General features: G+C 50.1%; 1 protein-coding gene across 2 annotated transcripts; it reads left to right on the top strand.

Moving 5' to 3' along the window:
• The first annotated feature begins 9,871 nt into the window (after positions 1 to 9,871).
• Positions 9,872 to 15,154, top strand: LOC141165483 (E3 ubiquitin/ISG15 ligase TRIM25-like). Of its 2 annotated transcripts, XM_073651094.1 has the most exons (3): positions 9,912 to 9,988; positions 11,682 to 11,853; positions 13,511 to 15,154. In XM_073651094.1, the coding sequence occupies exons 2-3, from the start codon at positions 11,714 to 11,716 to the stop codon at positions 15,060 to 15,062; spliced, it is 1,692 nt and encodes a 563-aa protein (XP_073507195.1). In that variant the 5' UTR covers positions 9,912 to 9,988; positions 11,682 to 11,713; the 3' UTR covers positions 15,063 to 15,154. The 2 variants fall into 2 exon arrangements, with proteins under 2 accessions (XP_073507204.1, XP_073507195.1); XM_073651103.1 differs by lacking the exon at positions 11,682 to 11,853 and having other exon boundaries at positions 9,872 to 9,988; positions 13,511 to 15,153.
• The last annotated feature ends 4,650 nt before the right edge of the window (positions 15,155 to 19,804 follow it).

Here is a 19,804-nt window from a genome sequence, read left to right as displayed (position 1 = left end):
GAGGACTCTGGTGCCTGAGGCGGCGTCCAGAGGACTCTGGTGCCTGAGGCGGCGTCCAGAGGACTCTGGTGCCTGAGGCGGCGTCCAGAGGACTCTGGTGCCTGAGGCGGCGTCCAGAGGACTCTGGTGCCTGAGGCGGCGTCCAGAGGACTCTGGTGCCTGAGGCGGCGTCCAGAGGACTCTGGTGCCTGAGGCGGCGTCCAGAGGAGTCTGGTGCCTGAGGCGGCGTCCAGAGGACATGCTGCATCCAGAGGACTCTGATCACTGGGTGGCTGGCGTCGTGTCCGGAGGAGTCTAATGATCATTGGGCTTCATTTACTTTTCCTTTTAATTATTTAATCAATTTATACTGTTCTATTGATTCTGTATCTGAAAATAATTTTTCTACACACTTTTCTTGGTGCTTTCTTAGTTGATCGTTCCCTCAAATCATCATAGGAATAAAGTTATTGTGTGGGATTGTCAATAATAATATTTCTTGATGTTATTGTTCCATTCTCTTGTCACTCCGTATTTATATTTTCCATTTTCCACAGCAATAGTATTTCTTATGCCTTGAGAACTCTGCTGACTGAGGCCGCGTCCAGAAGACTCTGATCACTGGTGACTGATGCTGGTTCCAGAGAACTCGGGGTCAGTCATCAGAGTCCTCTGTTCAGTGTTATTAAAGTCCCATGGACAAGGCGTGGGTGATCAGTATGTAGATGACTCTGATCACTGAGGACTAGCGCTGTTTCCAGAGGATACTTGAGGTTACGGTTGGGCAGATACACATGCATAGTATGAAACAACTGACAATGAAACTTTTTTTCCCTTGTGACCGTACCTTGCACCCTGGTGCAGCCCGACAGATTTAGGTGAGTGATGTGTGAAGACCAGGTTCAATTTGATATTTCAGTGGTGGACGGCTCTGATCAGTCTCTGAAATAGATAAGAGATACTTGGCGCTCCAAGTAATGTAACTAATCTTTAGGCAATCTATATGTGGCACCCCAGGGGTCTGGTTTCCACAGTAATAGCAGTATTACGTCTGTGAGCAGGTGGGAGGTCTCCTGGGCAGGAATCCTAAGCATGCCACACCTCCTGCCCAGTCCTGGGAGGGGAAGAACTTCCCCTACATAAACTGGGGCTGAGGCAGGGTTAGAGAGAGGAGTTCCAGACAGAGACGGAGTCTGGTCTGGACACGCAGAAACAGGGACAGATAGACATCAGGAGCTCTGTAGGAGCCAAGGAGAAGCGCCAGGGGCTGGAGCTGTGCAGAGCTCACCCTGGGAGAAGGTACTAAAACCGGACACAGGAGTCCGAGGCTGTGGGGACTACGATATACCCAGCAGCAGAATCCATCCGGCAGGGGATTCCAGGTCCTCTGGCCATAAAAGCCCGGAGGCTCAGTCACAACGAAGGGACCAGCACCGCCATCCCGGAGCGGAGGCTAACAGGAGGCCCCAGGTCACCAGCCATACGGGTGAGCACCACACGGTATACCCAGGGACGTGGGCTACTTGTAACCACTGAAAGCAGGGTAGCCAGGAAGGGTACAGACTAACGGGAAGGCCTACAACTCCAGCTGGCCAGGGGAACTCCGGCTTACTCGCAGACTAACCAGGCCCCAACTACTAGCCAGTACTCCCGGGGGAATTTGCCTTGTACCATCAGTAAAGGCCCTGAACTGTACCCTCGCGTTTCCGTGCTTCCTTGTCGCACCGTTAGTGCTGGGACATAACACCATCGCTCCCAACATCATCCACATCCGCTGCCCTGAGGCCATACCTCTCCCGTTGGGGGTTATATCAACATTGCTGCACACCTATACCACCGGCCTCAGCGGTCTGCCCTGCAGCGGCGGTTTCATAACCGCATTCAACGGGTGGCGTAGTCGGACACTAATACCATCATACCAATAACTGCCACTTAGTTTGACCACCCTGGGCGCGGACCGGGTCACCGCCACACGAAGACTACTACCCCCATCGGATCCGGCTCCGGGTATCCCCCGCGCGCACGCGCGCCACACTACAGCACTGGCCCAGGGGGTGAGTCAACTTTGGCGTAGTCGGCAGGATTTCGTGCCCGCAACCACCGGGTACTGCGTGCCTGAAAAAGAGACTTTTATACTTACCTGTGGTGAAGTTTCCCGCCGTCCGGAGTCGTTTCCCGCCATCTGGAGCCGATTCCCGCCATCCGACGCCATCTTCTGCCTTCTTCCCGCCATCCGTGGAGTTTTCCCGCCATTGGACGCCATCTTGAGGGCGCCGCGCGGGAAGAAGAGGGGCGTGGACTCCGAAAGCCCGCGAGAACTGAAGCCCCGCCTCACGTCCGGACGTTGCGTAAGGTCCTGGAAGGAGCCCAGCGGACGCCGACGTCACAGGAGCGCGACGGAAGGTCCTCAACCCTGACGATCGACTGCGGAGCCGCGGCCTACGGAAGAGGATCATCGCAAGTTAGGCCACGGTCCACTAGGGGGGAGGAGGATGTCGGATACGGAGGAGAGCTTCACCGCCACAGCCGCCGCCAGCGCCACCGCTGCTGCGGTCATGCCTTTCACCATGCCCTATATCCCGGGGGCAGCCTGGCTACCCCAGTACTCAGGGGAGTCACATACCCTAAATTACTTCAGAGAAAGGCTGGATAGCCTCTTCCAGGTGTATCCCCTCACGGAGGCGCAAAAAGTGAGCATCCTGGTGGCCCAATTAATCGGGGCAGCCCAAAGGGAGGTAAAGTCCTGGCCACCTGGGAGGAAGAGGACTGTCAGAGACATACTAACCCGGCTGAAAGACACATTTGACACCCGCACCTCAGCCGAAATAAAACTAAGATTTTATGGGTGCAAACAACGGGCACATGAGAGTATAAGAGACTATGCGCTAAACCTACAAGAGGCCCTGAGAGCCATTAAGCAGGCAGACCCTGACAGCGTGGGAAATGAAGATAAGCTGTTGACTGAACAATTCATTGAGGGTCTACTGTGCAATGCCCACCGAACCCAGTTGCGGGCAATGGCCTTACAGGACCCTGACCTGGACTTTGCACAGTTCAAGGACAGAGCCATCCGGGTGCTCCGAGAACCGGCACCAGGTGGCGCTGTGACCCACAGGCGCCCTGCTATCACTTATCACCAGGAGACGGCGCCCTTGTCTGCAGGGCCTGTGGGAGCTGATGCGCAGGCTTTAAACAGTGACCCGGCTACAGACCTGCACCATCAGGTCCAAGAGCTAACTAAAAGCGTTGCCGCGCTAACCCGAACTGTGCAGTCTTTACAGGTTTCTACTGCAGGGAAGATCGAGCTGGCATCCGGACCGGAGGACATCCCGTGGCGCCGACCAAGGAGGACCCCACCGGCCAGAGGAAGACCCAGCGATCGATACGAGGACGGACGACCTATTTGCCGCCGCTGCAATCAACCCGGACATGTGGCAAGGTACTGTCATTTAAACGGGCACAACCTGGGGTAGAGGGCCAACCCCCAGGCATAAGACCATCAGGCCCATCAAACTGGCGTGATAAATACGTAGGGGGACGTCCAATCTTGCCTGTGGTACTGGATGGCATTCCTATGAGTGCCCTACTAGACACTGGGTCACAGGTCACCACCATCCCGTACGTGCTCTTCAAGCAGTACTGGAATGATTCGCACATAACCCGCTACCCAGACGACGACCTGAGTATCATCGCCAGCAATGGTCAGCCCGTGCCGCAGGTGGGATTCAAGGAGGTGACCATTAAAATCGGTAAAGTCGAACTGGCGGCACAAGGACTGATTATAGTGGACATAGACCGTCATGAGAGTCACCCTAGAATCACCCTAGGAACCAATGTAATTGAAAATTGTCTTGCAGAGGTGATTCTCATTTTACAGCAGGTTGCCAAGAACGCCAGTTCCGGCCAGCAGCGTGTGCTCCAAAAAGAGATCCGGGCACTGATGAAGCGGCAACAGGTGGAACTATCTGGTGGTGAGATAGGTAGCGTGAGAATGTGTGACCCGTTCCCTATTGCCATGCCCCCAAAAAGTGAGATGATGATTTGGTGCCGGGCAGCTATTGGTCTAAGAGGTAGAGACTACCAAGCAATGGTAGAACCCGTCTACTCGGACAGTAGGCCCACCATTTTGACAGCACGGGGGGTGGTCGATGTACACCATGGGAGGGTGCCCGTTCGCATCATAAATATCGGGGAGAGAGAAGTACACCTGCCCCGGTATGCCACGCTAGCTAAATTGTTCACCATAAACCAGAATTCTGTACAGGCCGTGGAACCCTTGCCTCCATCTCAACCAGAGGAAGGTAACGGCTCTAAGAAACCAGTGGGGGACTGGTGTCAGCAACTACATCTGGGTACCGAATCCACTCCCTCACACCAGAAACAAGGAGTCTATCGGGTGGTTCAAGAGTACGAGAGAGTGTTTAGTAAACACCCGTTAGACTTCGGGCGAGTAAAGGGGGTAGAACACCACATCCCCACGGGAGACCATCCTCCCATTAAGGAGAGATACCGACCCGTACCCCCTGCACACTACCAACACGCCAAGGGGATGCTTAGAGACATGAAGGAGGCTGGGGTAATCAGGGACAGCTGTAGCCCCTGGGCAGCTCCACTAGTCTTAGTGAAAAAGAAGGACAACACTATGAGAATGTGTGTAGACTACAGGAAGGTCAACCGTATCACACACAAAGATGCGTACCCGTTACCAAGGATAGAAGAGTCCTTAGCTGCATTAAAATCTGCTAACTTCTTCTCTACTTTGGATCTCACTAGCGGGTACTGGCAGGTTCCTGTAGCAGAGGCAGACCGGGAGAAGACCGCATTCACCACCCCGATGGGTCTCAGCGAATTTAACTGCATGCCGTTCGGGCTCTGCAACGCACCAGGAACCTTCCAACGGTTGATGGAATGCTGTCTGGGACACCGGAACTTCGAGACGGTCCTGTTATACCTGGACGATGTCATCGTCTATTCCAAGACCTACGAGGACCACCTGAAACACCTGGCAGAAGTGTTCGAAGCTCTGGCAAACTGCGGCCTAAAGGTGAAACCCTCCAAGTGTCACCTCCTGAAACCAAAGGTGCAATACCTGGGACACGTGGTGAGTGCTGACGGAGTGGCTCCTGACCCTGATAAGATCACCGTGATTAAGGACTGGCCAAGACCCTCCAGCATAAAGGAAGTGCGGCAGTTCCTCGGGTTGGTAGGCTACTACCGAAGATTCATTCCCGGTTTCACCAAAATGGCAGCCCCTATGCAGGACCTCCTGATAGGTCAATCTCGAAAAGCCAAAAACCAGAAGCCGCCCTTCAGGTGGGAAAAGCTGGAAGAGGAGTCCTTTTGCCAGCTGAAGATGGCCCTCACGGGGGATGAAATCCTGGCATATCCAGACTACAGCCAGCCCTTTATCCTCCACACGGACGCAAGTAACATTGGGCTAGGAGCCGTGCTATCCCAGATCCAGCAAGGAAAAGAACGAGTAATCGCTTACGCTAGCCGAAAGCTACGACCCACCGAGAGGAACCCTGAGAATTATAGCTCATTCAAGCTGGAGTTCCTGGCAGTAGTGTGGGCAGTGACCGAACGTTTCAAGCATTACCTTGCCTCCTCCAAATTCATCGTGTACACGGATAACAACCCGTTGACACACCTGGACACTGCAAGGCTCGGTGCTCTGGAACAGAGATGGATGGCTCGCCTGTCCAACTTTGAATTCACCATCAAATACCGGGCAGGACGCTCAAATGCCAACGCGGATGCCCTGTCTAGAATGCCGAACTTACCGGACGTAGGGGAAGATCCAGAAGATCTGGAAGAAGTTGAGCTCCCTGCGTTCCACCGTCATGGGATTACCCTGTATTCCCACCGTGTGAAGGACAGGCGCTCCGCGACGTTCAATCCCTTGCCCCACTACAACTGGGCGGAGACGCAAGACAGTGATCCTGCAGTCCGTCTGGTGAAGGAAATGCTGACCCAAGCCGATGCCAGTCTGGACCCAGACGCCCCAGAAGAGACTAAGCAACTGTGGAAGGAGAAAAGTAGGCTGTTCCTCTACAGGAAGAAGTTGTGCCGGAGAATGGTTAACTCTCGAACACATGAGTTGACCTGGCAGGTAGTGGTCCCCAGACGAGACGCGGCTATAATTCTGGAGGCGTACCACAACGGAGCAGGACATTTCGGGTGGAAGAAGCTGGAGTTCTTGTTGCGTGAACGGTTCTACTGGGTAGGCATGAGAGGAGCCATCGAGAGGTGGTGCAGAGACTGTGGACCGTGCCACCTAAGAAGGAAGGACCGTGCCAGCCAGAAGACTCCCTTGCAGCCCATCATCACCCGACAGCCACTGGAACTGGTAGCCCTGGACCATGTGAAACTGGCTCCAAGCAGATTTGGGTATGTCTACGCCCTCACAATCGTAGATCATTACTCCCGGTTCCTGGTGGTGGTCCCGGTCAAGGACTTAACGGCTCAAACAGCAGCTAGAGCCTTCCAGCAGCACTTCTGCCGTCCACACGGGTACCCGGACCAAGTGCTGACAGACCAAGGGCCAGCCTTCGAAGCGGAAGTCTTCCAGGAGTTCTGCAACCTGTATGGCTGCACGAAGATAAGAACAACGCCCTATCACCCACAAACTAATGGACTCTGCGAGAAGATGAACCAGGTGGTGATAGACCTCCTGAAAACATTGCCCCCGGAAGAACGCAGTCTGTGGCCTGAGAAGCTGCCTGATCTGGTGGACCTATACAACCACATCCCTGTAGGTTCTACCAACTGTACCCCGGCTTACCTAATGAGAGCGAGGCCTGGTAAGCTGCCTATCGACCTGGATATGGGAGTCCTGACGCCCGAGACACCTCGCCAGAGGCAGACTGGGATACAGGACGGCAGCAGCAGTATCGGAAAGTGCAGGAGAGCGTGGAGCGAAGTCTGTCTCAAGCTAGACAAAGGCAAGAGAAGGCTTATAATCAGTATGCTCCCGCTGTTCCCCTGGTACCTGGAGAGCAGGTCTTGAAGAGGAAAAGACGGCTCCACAAGTTGGACGACCAGTGGGAGAAGGACCCGTACACCGTACTGCCATCAAGCCATGAGAACCCAAAGATTTGCGTGATCAGTAAGGATGGAGGAGAAACCACAGCCGTTGTCTCCAGAGACCACCTGAAGAAGTGTCCCGAGCAGCTGCAAAGCCCTGAAGAAGAAGATCAAGAAAACCCTCGACCCGCAGAGGAAAGGGAAGAAATGATCAGGACTGTACTCGGAGACTTCCCCCGGTCTTGGACACAAGTAAACGGTGCTGTCGTGGTATCCGTCCTCACCTTTCTCCAGCCAGCCCCGCAAGTGCCTACAGAGGAACCAGTAGAGCTGGAAGAGCAGCCGGCCCAAGAGGCAGAAGAGTCCACACCAGCAGTACAGGAGGATCAACCCTCTGCTAGTAGTGAGCCTGCCGTGCCCCTAGTGAGCCAAAGAGTGCGCAGAAAGCTGCCCAGCCTGCCCATAACACCTCCTACACCCTGTAGTGCAGGACCAGTTAGTGAGCTCCGTAGGTCCACTAGGGTTACCAGAGGCCAGATGCCCGTACGTTGGAGAATCTAAGTTGGCTAGTTGCTTTAACTATTTTATGTTTACCTGTTTTGTTGTAGCCGTTGCTAATTATGTTTTTCAGTTACAGATTTCTTTATATGGACTGACAGGTTATGGACAGTGAGTAACCGGAACTCTGTTGTAAATATGTTTGGAGCGTAACCCAGGAATGGACTAAAGACTGTTAAAGACTCGGGGCAGGACAGACCCCTACCTGGTTACGGCTCCCTGTTCTTTGGTGAAATGGACACCCTTATTGCTTCCCGGTTACGGACACGCCGTGACCATCTCATGTATATAATTGTTATTGTTTATACCCTGTTATGTTTTGAAAAAAAAAAATATATGTTTAGTCCGGGAGTACTAAATTTCACTAGGGGGGAATGTGGCACCCCAGGGGTCTGGTTTCCACAGTAATAGCAGTATTACGTCTGTGAGCAGGTGGGAGGTCTCCTGGGCAGGAATCCTAAGCATGCCACACCTCCTGCCCAGTCCTGGGAGGGGAAGAACTTCCCCTACATAAACTGGGGCTGAGGCAGGGTTAGAGAGAGGAGTTCCAGACAGAGACGGAGTCTGGTCTGGACACGCAGAAACAGGGACAGATAGACATCAGGAGCTCTGTAGGAGCCAAGGAGAAGCGCCAGGGGCTGGAGCTGTGCAGAGCTCGCCCTGGGAGAAGGTACTAAAACCAGACACAGGAGTCCGAGGCTGTGGGGACTACGATATACCCAGCAGCAGAATCCATCCGGCAGGGGATTCCAGGTCCTCTGGCCATAAAAGCCCAGAGGCTCAGTCACAACGAAGGGACCAGCACCGCCATCCCGGAGCGGAGGCTAACAGGAGGCCCCAGGTCACCAGCCATACGGGTGAGCACCACACGGTATACCCAGGGACGTGGGCTACTTGTAACCACTGAAAGCAGGGTAGCCAGGAAGGGTACAGACTAACGGGAAGGCCTACAACTCCACCTGGCCAGGGGAACTCCGGCTTACTCGCAGACTAACCAGGCCCCAACTACTAGCCAGTACTCCCGGGGGAATTTGCCTTGTACCATCAGTAAAGGCCCTGAACTGTACCCTCGCGTTTCCGTGCTTCCTTGTCGCACCGTTAGTGCTGGGACATCCACACCATCGCTCCCAACATCATCCACATCTGCTGCCCTGAGGCCATACCTCTCCCGTTGGGGGTTATATCAACATTGCTGCACACCTATACCACCGGCCTCAGCGGTCTGCCCTGCAGCGGCGGTTTCATAACCGCATTCAACGGGTGGCGTAGTCGGACACTAATACCATCATACCAATAACTGCCACTTAGTTTGACCACCCTGGGCGCGGACCGGGTCACCGCCACACGAAGACTACTACCCCCATCGGATCCGGCTCCGGGTATCCCCCGCGCGCCGCACTACAGCACTGGCCCAGGGGGTGAGTCATATATAGTCAATAAGGTTTTGGCCCTGAGCCCTGGGTCTTCATCAGACACTAGATGATACAGAAAAATAATTATATAAAGTCAAAATACGACCACATACGTTTAAGAGTGCACAGGAAAAAACATTGATAAATCATAGATAACTGGATGTTGTTCATTGAAAGTTATACACAAAAAGATAGTTACAAAACGCAAACGACAGTGTCATTTCATACTGGAGAGAGGAAAACCCGTATTGTGAACTATAAGAGATGTTTATGTTCACCATGATCTAGAGACTAACGAAGGAAAAATACTGAACCAGGTATGATCCTATAAATGTGGCGTATATATAATATATAACCCAAGCCATATAAGTGTGCTGTAGGCATACGTGCTGCAGCCCTCACTTTAGGGAAAAGTCTGCAGCAAACCTGTCCATGTGTGACCACAGGTGCAGCATGAGGTCGGCAGCAATGAGGAGTTCTCTGTACATATGGGGGACCTCTGTCTGGTGCTGTATGTGGAGGAGCTGTGTTTGGGGGCTCAGCTTATGTGCAGGTACCTGTGGCTGCCCCTGTATGTGAGGGCGCTCAGTCTAGTTCTACATGGAGGCTTCCAGCTGTACTTATATAAATGGAAACTGTCTGAGGCTATGCCCCTCAGTGGCAATAACCGCGCAGATTCATGGGAGATGGAGTTTTTAAAACAATAAGCAAAGTAACGGCGAAGCCTTCTTGAACTACAACTCCCAGACCCGCACTTGCGTTGCGCGACTCCCCGAGGAGGACGCTTCAACCAATCAGCTGATTATTAGTTGTTGGCGCGCAAGTGTGAGGGAAGAAAGACCAATCAGAAACGTCATTTCGACATTGGATACAGGTAGCCAATCAGGAGTGTCGCCACGTCGTTGGCGCGCTTTTCTGTGAGCAGCCAGCCGATTAGAAGCGCCCTGTCTCTCGGGTCAGTGTGCCGGGCAGATAACGCGCAGTCTCTCAGCAGACGGTTTGCTCTCCGTGAGGTAAATTATGTGTAATATGAGGGGCTGCTGCAGGGCCCTGGAAAATCAAAGGGGCCCAGCGCCCACTCACTGTCTGGGCCCTGGCCGCTTCCTCGGCACCTGTTTAGTGACGCAGGCGCTGCTTGATTGCCAGCACTTCAGACATGGCCGCGCACAGTGTGCTGTGTCTGCTAGTAATGGCACGGCAGGATCGATGGCACTGCACCTTTAATTGTGCTTGTGTGTCGTCCCTGGCGCGTCAAACATGTCACGGGCACACCGATGTGCAAGAGAATGATACGCACTCATGTCGGTGCGTGTTACATGCCGCTGTCAGATTGACACAGTGGGGGCAGGGGGGCCCACAGCAAGTTACAGGTGACATAGTGGGGGGAGGGGGGTCCACAGCAAGTTACAGGTGACAGTGGGGGAAGGGGATCCACAGGAAGTTACAGGTGACAGTGGGGGGGCCCACAGGAAGTTACAGGTGACACAGTGGGGGGAGGGGGGCCCACAGGAAGTTACAGGTGACAGTGGGGGAAGGGGATCCACAGGAAGTTACAGGTGACAGTGGGGGGGCCCACAGGAAGTTACAGGTGACACAGTGGGGGGAGGGGGGCCCACAGGAAGTTACAGGTGACACAGTGGGGGGCCCACAGGAAGTTACAGGGTGACACAGTGGGGAGCCCACAGGAAGTTACAGGTGACACAGTGGGGGGCCCACAGGAAGTTACAGGGTGACAGTGGGGGAGGGGACTCCACAGGAAGTTACAGGTGACATAGTGGGGGGAGGGGGGTCCACAGGAAGTTACAGGTGACATAGTGGGGGAAGGGGGTCCACAGGAAGTTACAGGTGACAGTGGGGGGTCCACAGGAAGTTACAGGTGACACAGTGGGGGGCCCACAGGAAGCTACAGGTGACACAGTGGGGGGCCCACAGGAAGCTACAGGTGACACAGTGGGGGGCCCACAGGAAGCTACAGGTGACACAGTGGGGGGCCCACAGGAAGCTACAGGTGACACAGTGGGGGGCCCACAGGAAGCTACAGGTGACACAGTGGGGGGCCCACAGGAAGCTACAGGTGACACAGTGGGGGGCCCACAGGAAGTTACAGGTGACACAGTGGGGAATGGGGCCCACAGGATTGCATGAGGGGCCCCCTCCCCTAACTGCCTCAGGGCACTTCATATAATAAATTATATCATCGCACACTCATAAGTTGTAATGCAGTGTTCATTTATTCACAATGGCATAACATCAAACCGATTAAACGTGATTGGCGACAGAAGACGTTTCGGCCTTATTCATTGAGTCGCACTACTAAAAGAGAGGAAATACGGTGTTAAGGGTAGGAATATTAGAAATCACATTGGTTAAACAAAAAGTCCATATAATACAATATTGATGGATGTGAGAGGGGAAAAGAAGGAATGAGGGGGAGGGGGGAGAGAGAAATAGAAGCAAAGGGAGGCAGAATAAAATCACAGTTATACATATGTACATTATATACAGTGGAATCATCAAGTAACATAGAGTATGCTGTAGGGTTACCTTAAGTGGGTTCAGATGAAGGTATATGCCATAAGAGAGAAAATAGAAATCTTTAAATGGTGCTGTAATGGTAAGAGATGCATGTTAAGCGCATAGAAAATCAGGCAGGGTTTTTTTTTTAAAAGGGCAGGATCACTACCTCTTATGTCTCTTGTTTCACAGCCTATAGGTGACTTTCTTACTGGTGCGATGTGATGTCTCTACGTCTTGATACAGTGCTGGGGTCCCTGTTGTGGCTGTTTCATGTAGTAGAGAAGAGTGGTGTGGCCTTTTCCCTGTACTGCTATTCATATAGTGTGGAGGACTGGAGTAGGGAGAGCGTCCCAATTAGTAGGTAAGGTGGGGGAAGAGGGAAAGGGGAAGGCTCCTGGGAGCTGGGTACCTTGCACATCGGTGTGCCCGTGACGTGATTGCGGGTTGCCGCTGGGTGTCAGCTGATGGCCCCTGTGCCTGTCACTACGAGTAATCCCGGCATGTGGTCGGGCTTCAAAGGTGACTGTGATTTCTGCTATATTTCACCACCGGAGTGGTATCAGCAATGTAAGTTCCCTGTGTGAAATAAAATACGTAGCAGTCGCCGTCTTCTGCCGCTGTGTCGTTGCTTCGGTCCTCTTCGTTGCAGTAGAATATGGTGGGTAAATAAAAAAATAACCTGGAGTGTTATTTTAAACTAGATGGTGGCCCGATTCTAACGCATCGGGTATTCTAGAATATGTATGCAGCCGACCGGGCGCAATCAGCAGAGCCGTGTTTACATTTGGTGCCTAAATCGCTGATTGGCCGCGACCAATCAGCGAACCGTTTTAGTGAGGACCAGGGAGCGGCGCTTCCTGTGCGGCTACTTCTGCCGGGAGATGACCGGCTGTTTGCAGCAGAAGTATACCAACCGGCGGTGCCGCTCCCCGGTTCTCCCTTCACACTTGCCGTCGGGAGATCAGTGGCCCTAGCCGCTTATCTCCCAACGGTAGCCGCATGGAGGTCAGCGGCGCCGCCGGTCGGGGTACTGAAGCTGTGAGCAGCTGGGAGATGACCGGCTACCCCCGGTCATCTTCCGGCTGCATTGCCGCTGACCGCCGTGCGGCAGATGAGCCGCTAATGGCCGCCATCTTTTTCTGAAATCCCGCGTCGCTGATTGGTCCGGCCACGGCCAATCAGTGACGCGGGATTTCCTGGACAGAAGGACACACAGACCTGACAAGACGATTATATATATTAGATGATGTGTCAGCATCTCTGTGTGGTGCAGTATATAGAGGATGTGTCTCCTGTGCGGTGCAGTATATAGAGGATGTGTCTCCTGTGCGGTGCAGTATATAGAGGATGTGTCTCCTGTGCGGTGCAGTATATAGAGGATGTGTCTCCTGTGCGGTGCAGTATATAGAGGATGTGTCTCCTGTGCGGTGCAGTATATAGAGGATGTGTCTCCTGTGCGGTGCAGTATATAGAGGATGTGTCTCCTGTGCGGTGCAGTATATAGAGGATGTGTCTCCTGTGCGGTGCAGTATATAGAGGATGTGTCTCCTGTGCGGTGCAGTATATAGAGGATGTGTCGGCTCTCCTGTGAGATAAAGCCTCACAAAGCATAGTACGGGGCTTTACAGGTGGGAATGGTGCAGGCCGGGCCGCTGTAAAGCTTCAGGCGTCCACACATTACTTGTATGTCTGCCCCCGCTCCATTCACCCCTATGGGGAAGGCGACCTCGACTCAGCCCACGTCTGTGGTGGGAGGCGACACAAATGTGAATGGAGCAGAGAACACCTCACTTCTCCCATAGACATGGATGGGACCAATTGCTGGGGAAGACCCTGGAGAGATTTCCCTGCTGCCCCTAGATCTGGTTGCCGTCTGTTCAGACCTGCAGTTTGGCCCCTGTTCTGTCACTATCTGGGTGCATTGAATTGCTTGCAGTAGTTTTTACTGTCTTTGTTTTCTCATGTGTCTTACATTCATATCTATAGATTTTACATTTTCCCTTTTTTTCTTTTTTTAGAGACTCTTCATGTGTAAAGATGTCGTCGTTCTCTGACCTGAAGGACGAGCTGAACTGCCCCATCTGCCTCTGTGTGTACACGGAGCCGGTGACTCTGAGGTGTGGACACAACTTCTGCAACTCGTGTATTCGCCAAGCCCTGGACAGCCAAGTGTCGTCCGGGAGCCAACACTGGCACTTCTGTCCATATTGTAGGAAAAGGTTTACGCTGAGACCCAATCCTCACCCGAACATCACTCTGTGTAACATAGTGAAGCGCCTTCAGTCCTCACCGGGTCCATCCAAAGACGGCATCTTCTGCACCTATTGTATCACCGCGCCGGTGTCTGCTGTCATGTCCTGCCTCTTGTGTGAGGCCTCTCTGTGTAACGATCACATCGCCGTCCACAACAAGTCTCCTGAACACGTGCTTGTTGCCCCCACAACGTTTGCCCGGAATAGAAAATGCATTGTCCATAGTACATTCCTGGATTATTTCGATCCTGAAGATGCAACTTGTGTTTACTGCACGGCGCACGGAAATCATCAGACCCAGCGACACACCGGGCCCAGCGAGAGCCTGAAACTGAAAGAAGTGCTGGAGAAGCTGACCTTAGAAAGAAAGATGATCGCAAACCACGTTGAGGACCTTCTGCTCCACAGACAAAAGGTGCAGAGCACATCAGATAGCTACGCTCTCAAGACGAAGGTTTTGTTTGCAAATCTTAAAAGAGATCTCTCTACTCTGGAGATTCGCGTCCTAAAAGAGATCTGGGGGCAGGATGAGAGAGTTTCCATCTCCATCGACAGCATTGTCAAACAGCTGGAAGTAAGAAAGAACAAAGTGTCCAAGCAGATCACATTTGTCAAGAAGATCGGCAATTTTCCAATACCAAAGCCTGAGATCGATGGCCAAGGTCACATTGAAAATGAAGGAACAGACAGGGAATATCCAATCCTCCAAGAGAACTTTCACGTGGGCCATTTTAACCCGGTCCTAATTTCAGAGACTTTACGGAGAGAATTGCGTAATATTATGACTAATACCAAACCCATCTACGCAGGGTCAAGGGCCATAGACATCTTACTGGATGTGGGCACAGCCGGGCGCAGCATCACAGTGTCCAAAGACCAGAAAACGGCATCTTGGACCTCCATGAAAAAACGAAGCAAAAATCTTGGAGTTTATCAGGTGCTCAGCACTCAGAGCTTCTCGGGAAAATATTACTGGGAAGTCGAGATTTGTGGAAACTGGATTTGGAGGATAGGAGTGGCCTATCCCAGTATAGGCAAGAAAAAGCCAACGTCTAGGATCGGAGACGACGAGAAATCCTGGTGCTTGTGTCGCTATCTGCACGAGTATTCTGCAAGACACGACCAAAGGAAAATCATACTGTCTAAGAAGGTCTCAGCCCTGAGACTAGGAGTTTACCTGGACAGTCAGGCTGGGACACTCTCCTTCTATGAGCTCGGTGATCCCATCGAGCAGCTCTACACCTTCACCACCACTTTCTCTGGACCTGTCCATGCCGTCTTTTATTTAGGAGGTCGTGGATGGTTGAGAATTGGATGAACGACACGCTCACTAGAGGTTTTCGCAGATTAGTTTGGCAACAAAATTGTATGAATAGAATTGGTTTCTTGTATCCATACTCTCCAAATGTTTCTTGTGGGGGGGGGGGGGGGGGGGGACGTCGCTGGGATTTCTGAGCGGAGGACTCCTACGTTCAGTAATGCTGTTAGAAAACCACTAAATGACCCCCATCCTAGAAGAAAACTTGCCGTACAGTTCTCTGCACTTATGTCATGTTTCTGTACAGTATGTTTCCGTACAGTTCTCTGCACTAAATGACCCCCATCCTAGAAGAAAACTTGCCGTACAGTTCTCTGCACTTATGTCATGTTTCTGGTTAAAGTTATTGTTCTGTTTGCTTAAGATGTGATAACAAGGAAGGAGATTTCTCGTGGATGATTAGTGCATACGACTGCACGTGATACAAGTTGGGAGTACCCCTATAGGCCAATAATTGGCACAGAAAGTTGGACTCGTTTAACACCATTAAACTATAGGCAATGAGAGGTTAATGCCCGAGAATCCTGTTATTTCACAGTCCATAGATGGATAAATTCTGTACTGCGGATTGTAGTAATAAATGGTGTTGGGTATAAGGCTGATGTCTCCCGTCTTGTGATCTTGTTTTATGCTGAGGGTCCCTATCTGACGGCCTGTGTTGAGTTTCGTGGTCTTGTATCCCTTTCAGCTGTACTGTGTTTTACAAATGTAGTTCTGATGACGTGGAAACCAAATGCTTCATCTGTCTTAGGGGCAGACTAACGCCCGGATTGGTTGCATTTCTCCTGACCTGAACTCGACAGCCTCAAATACAGTGAGGAAAATAAGTATTTGATACGCTGCTGATTTTGCAAGTTTTCCCACCTACAAAGAATGGAGAGGTCTGTAATTTTTATTATAGGTCACTTCACCTGTGAGAGACGAATCTTGCAATGTGATTTTCTGTAGTTCTTGACCAAGTTTGCACACATTGCAGAAGGGATTTTGTCTCTTTCCTCCATACGGATCTTCTCCAGATCTTTCAGGTTTTGGGGCTGTTGCTGGGCAATATTGAGTTTCAGCTCCCTCCAAAGATTTTCTATTGGGTTTAGGGCTGGAGACTAGCTAGGCCACTCCAGTGCTTCTTATGGAGCCACTACTTAGTTGCCCTGACTGTGTGTTTCGGGTTATTGTCATGCTGGAAGATCCTCTTACTGAGCTCTTCAATGCTCTTACTGAGGGAAGAAGGTTGCTGGCCTAAATCTCGTGATACATGACCCCATCCATCCTGCCTTTTAATATGGTGCAGTTGTCCTGTCCCCTTTGCAGGCAGGCACCCCCAAAATATGTTTCCCCCACCATGCTTCACGGTTGGGACGGTTTTCTTGGGGTTGTACTCACTCTTCGAAACACTGCAAGTAGAGTTGATACTAAAAAGTTCTATTTTGGTCTCATCTTGACTACAAGACCTTCTCCCATGCCTCCTCTGGATCATTCAGATGGTCAATGGTGAACTTCAAACGGACCTGGATATGTGCTGGCGTGAGCAGGGGGACCTTGCGTGCCCTGCAGGATTATAATCCATGACAGTGTAGTTTGTTACTAACGGTAATGTTTGAGACTGTGGTGCCAGCTCTCTTTAGGTCATTGACCAGGTCCTCCGATGTAGTTCTGGGCTGATTCCTGACCTTTCTCAGAATCATCTTTACCCCACGAGGCGAGATCTTGCATGGAGTCCCAGACCGAGGAAGATTGACCGTCATCTTGTGTTTGTTCCATTTTCAAATAATTGTGCCAACACTTGTTGCTTTCTCACCAAGCTGCTTGACTATTGTCCTGTAGCCCATCCAAGCCTTGTGCAGGTCTACAATTTTGTCCCTGGTGTCCTTAGACAGCTCTTTGGTCTTGGCCATGGTGGAGGGGTTGGAGTGTGTGGACAGGTAATGAGTGCAGAGTAGGAAGGCTTCTTAAAGTAAACCTAACAGGTCTTAGAGCGCCAGAATTCTTGATGGTTGGTCGGTGATCAAATACTTATTTCATGCAATAAAATGCAAATTAATTATGAAAAAAATCATACAATGTGACTTTTCTGGTATTTTATTTTTTGATTTTGTCTCTCGCAGGTGAAATGTACCTACGATAACAATTAGATTTCTCCATTCTTTGTAGGTGGGAAAACTTGCAGTGTATCAAATACTGTATGCATATACAATGGCGGTCAGTAGTAAATTGTGTGTCCTCCTTAATAAAAGGAGCCCATTCATAAGACATCTAGTCTCGATAATTGTGGGCGGACCGGAACTAGAAGCACCCGGCCATACAAAGCCCAGGAATCCCGCTGCGGAAAAGTTTTGTCTTTCACCCTCTCGGTTTGTCCTTTTCTGTCTCAGTTCCTTACAGCCAGGACGGAGAGCTCTGCTGCAGAATCAAGTGTTCAGCCATGCTTAATTAATCAGCGGCAAGAAGCAAATTTATCTGGATTATTCCTTACAATCTAAACAGGTTCCGGATAGTATCCGAACGGAGGAAATTAACCTCCACCACCAAACTCAATCAATATAGTAACAACTAGTGTGGGATATATAAATCCAAACCACCACAAAGAGTAACTAAGGTTTAAAATATATTTATTGATATTCTTTAAAATTAAAGATATAAAAACAGTGGATAACCCATACCACAGATGTAGGGTGTTAAACCATGAATCATTACAAAAGGTATAAATACATGCTACTGCTTGGCAATATATTTGGGAGGGAAATGATACTGAATAGGGCCCTAATGTGCATAGAGAAATATCCTATTTAACAGGTGAACAGATCAATCCACATCAAAAAGATATACACATGCATAATAGATAAGAGCCAACATTACCTTAAGCCAATGTTTGTATGAATGAAAGCATGGTAAACAGTGGGTTATCCAGTGTTTTTATATCTTTAATTTTAAAGAATATCAATAAATATAATATATTTTAAACCTTAGTTACTCTTTGTGGTTGTTTGAATTTATATATCCCACACTAGTTGTTACTATTATTCCTTACAAGACAGATTCTCCTCTCTCGCCGCGGAAATGAAAGTGTGGAGCAATTAGAGGGAAAACCTGCCGAGAACTCCTCTCCCCGATCTTGGGCGAATACACAGAACCTGCAAGCTCTTGGCAGCCGGGAAGCGCTGGGATGGCATAAAACATGAATATAATATGAGGATGTGTAATAATGAGGGTTACATATCCCCAGCACCTGGAAGGGGATGCGATTGACTTACTGTCGTGATACAAAATCATGAAAAAAATGCTGAAATGCAGCCATCACTAACCGCGACACTTTTTTTGGTACATTTTAGTGCATATTCCTGGACACTTTTTCCTAATGACCCCTCTTCCTTGGCGTTATGTACGTTGGTGATAAAACACCATTTATTTTGCATATCGTGAAGTCCCTTTTGTTTTGTAGTATTCATTGATATTTTCTTGCACCCAATTCTTCAAAATAGAGCACATGGGTCATGAATTTTGCACAAAATAAAAAAAAAATGCTCTTTTACCTTAATCTTTTAGCCCATTTTTCTGCCTTTTTTAGAGCAAAACGTTGCATGTGCCGCTGTATAGTTGAATTGGAAAAAATTTCAGACTTAAATTACGGAGAGGGACTGAAGTGTATGTATTTGCACAAATAGTTTGTGACTTTAAAGTCACAATTCATGAATAGACCACAAACATGGAAAATAAACACTCGCATTGGCAAACTTAAAACAAACATAAAATGTAAAGAAGAATTTGGTGCAAATCAAAAGCTGGTTAAAAAAAACAAATAAATTGGGCCACATAAGGCTGGCTCCCTTCATTCAATTGTACTGTCCTTCAGGCGTGAGGGAACAATATGGGGGGAATAGTATAAGCAGACAATATGGGTTGGGGATGTGTGTGGGGCCAGTATGGGGATTGAAAAGTGTGAGGGGACAGCGCTGGGGTTGAAAAATGTGAGGGGCATTATAGGCAGGGACAGGCTGAATGGTGAAAAGCGTGAGGTGACTGTATGGATGGGAGAAAAGTTTATGGTGACAGTATGGGGAGGAGTTATTCGGATCAGTATGAGGGAATAGTGTGCTGACAGTAGGGGGAGAAAGTGTTAAGGGAACAGTAAGGGGGAGAAATGTGAGGGGAATTAGTATGAGACTATGGGACAGTATGGGGTTGAAAAGATTTTGAGAATACAATATAGAAACTGGATAGTGTGAGGACACCATATGGAGCGGACAGTATACTGAGGGGAGATTTGTGAATAAGGGGCGCAATGTGAGACCGCGTGAAGAGGGAATCCAATATGGAAAGGACTGTGGAGGCCATGTACCCGAAGAGGTAGTTTGTGGTCATATTTTGTGCAGGGGCACAGCAGTGGTTTTGGTGATGTATTTCTGTACTGATGCTGGTTCTCATGATGTAATCATGTACTGATAGTGGTTATGATGCTGAATTTCTATACTGTTGGTGTTACGATATTGTTGCTGTTTTTGTACTGTCGGTGGTTCTGTATTCATGTACTATTGGTTTTAGTGAAGTATTCATGTACTGACGGTGGTTCTGGTGCTGTATTTCTGTGCTATTATTGCTTCTGATTCTGTGCACAAATAGCAATTCATATCTTGTTCGATAACATGATACATAGCCATTTTTGATAAAAGTATGGTGCTGTCTGACAAGTTAAAGATTACTACATCTCAATTTTTTAGGAGTATTCATTATAAAATTAGCCAAATCCT

This window comes from Phyllobates terribilis, unplaced genomic scaffold (genome assembly GCF_046119375.1).
Source record: "Phyllobates terribilis strain yellow unplaced genomic scaffold, ASM4611937v1 Scaffold_1__5_contigs__length_1240528914, whole genome shotgun sequence".
NCBI lineage: Eukaryota > Metazoa > Chordata > Amphibia > Anura > Dendrobatidae > Phyllobates > Phyllobates terribilis.
The sequence above is the reverse complement of the archived record's forward strand: the minus strand, read 5'-3'. Positions and strand labels throughout refer to the sequence as shown.

Excerpts from the sequence above, each read along its gene's own strand:
- LOC141165483 (XM_073651094.1), top strand. The coding sequence starts at position 11,714 with ATGTCTCTACGTCTTGATACAGTGCTGGGGTCCCTGTTGTGGCTGTTT. Across the intron at positions 11,854-13,510 it reads GAGAGCGTCCCAATTAGTAG|AGACTCTTCATGTGTAAAGA; the intron begins GTAAGGTGGGGG and ends TTCTTTTTTTAG.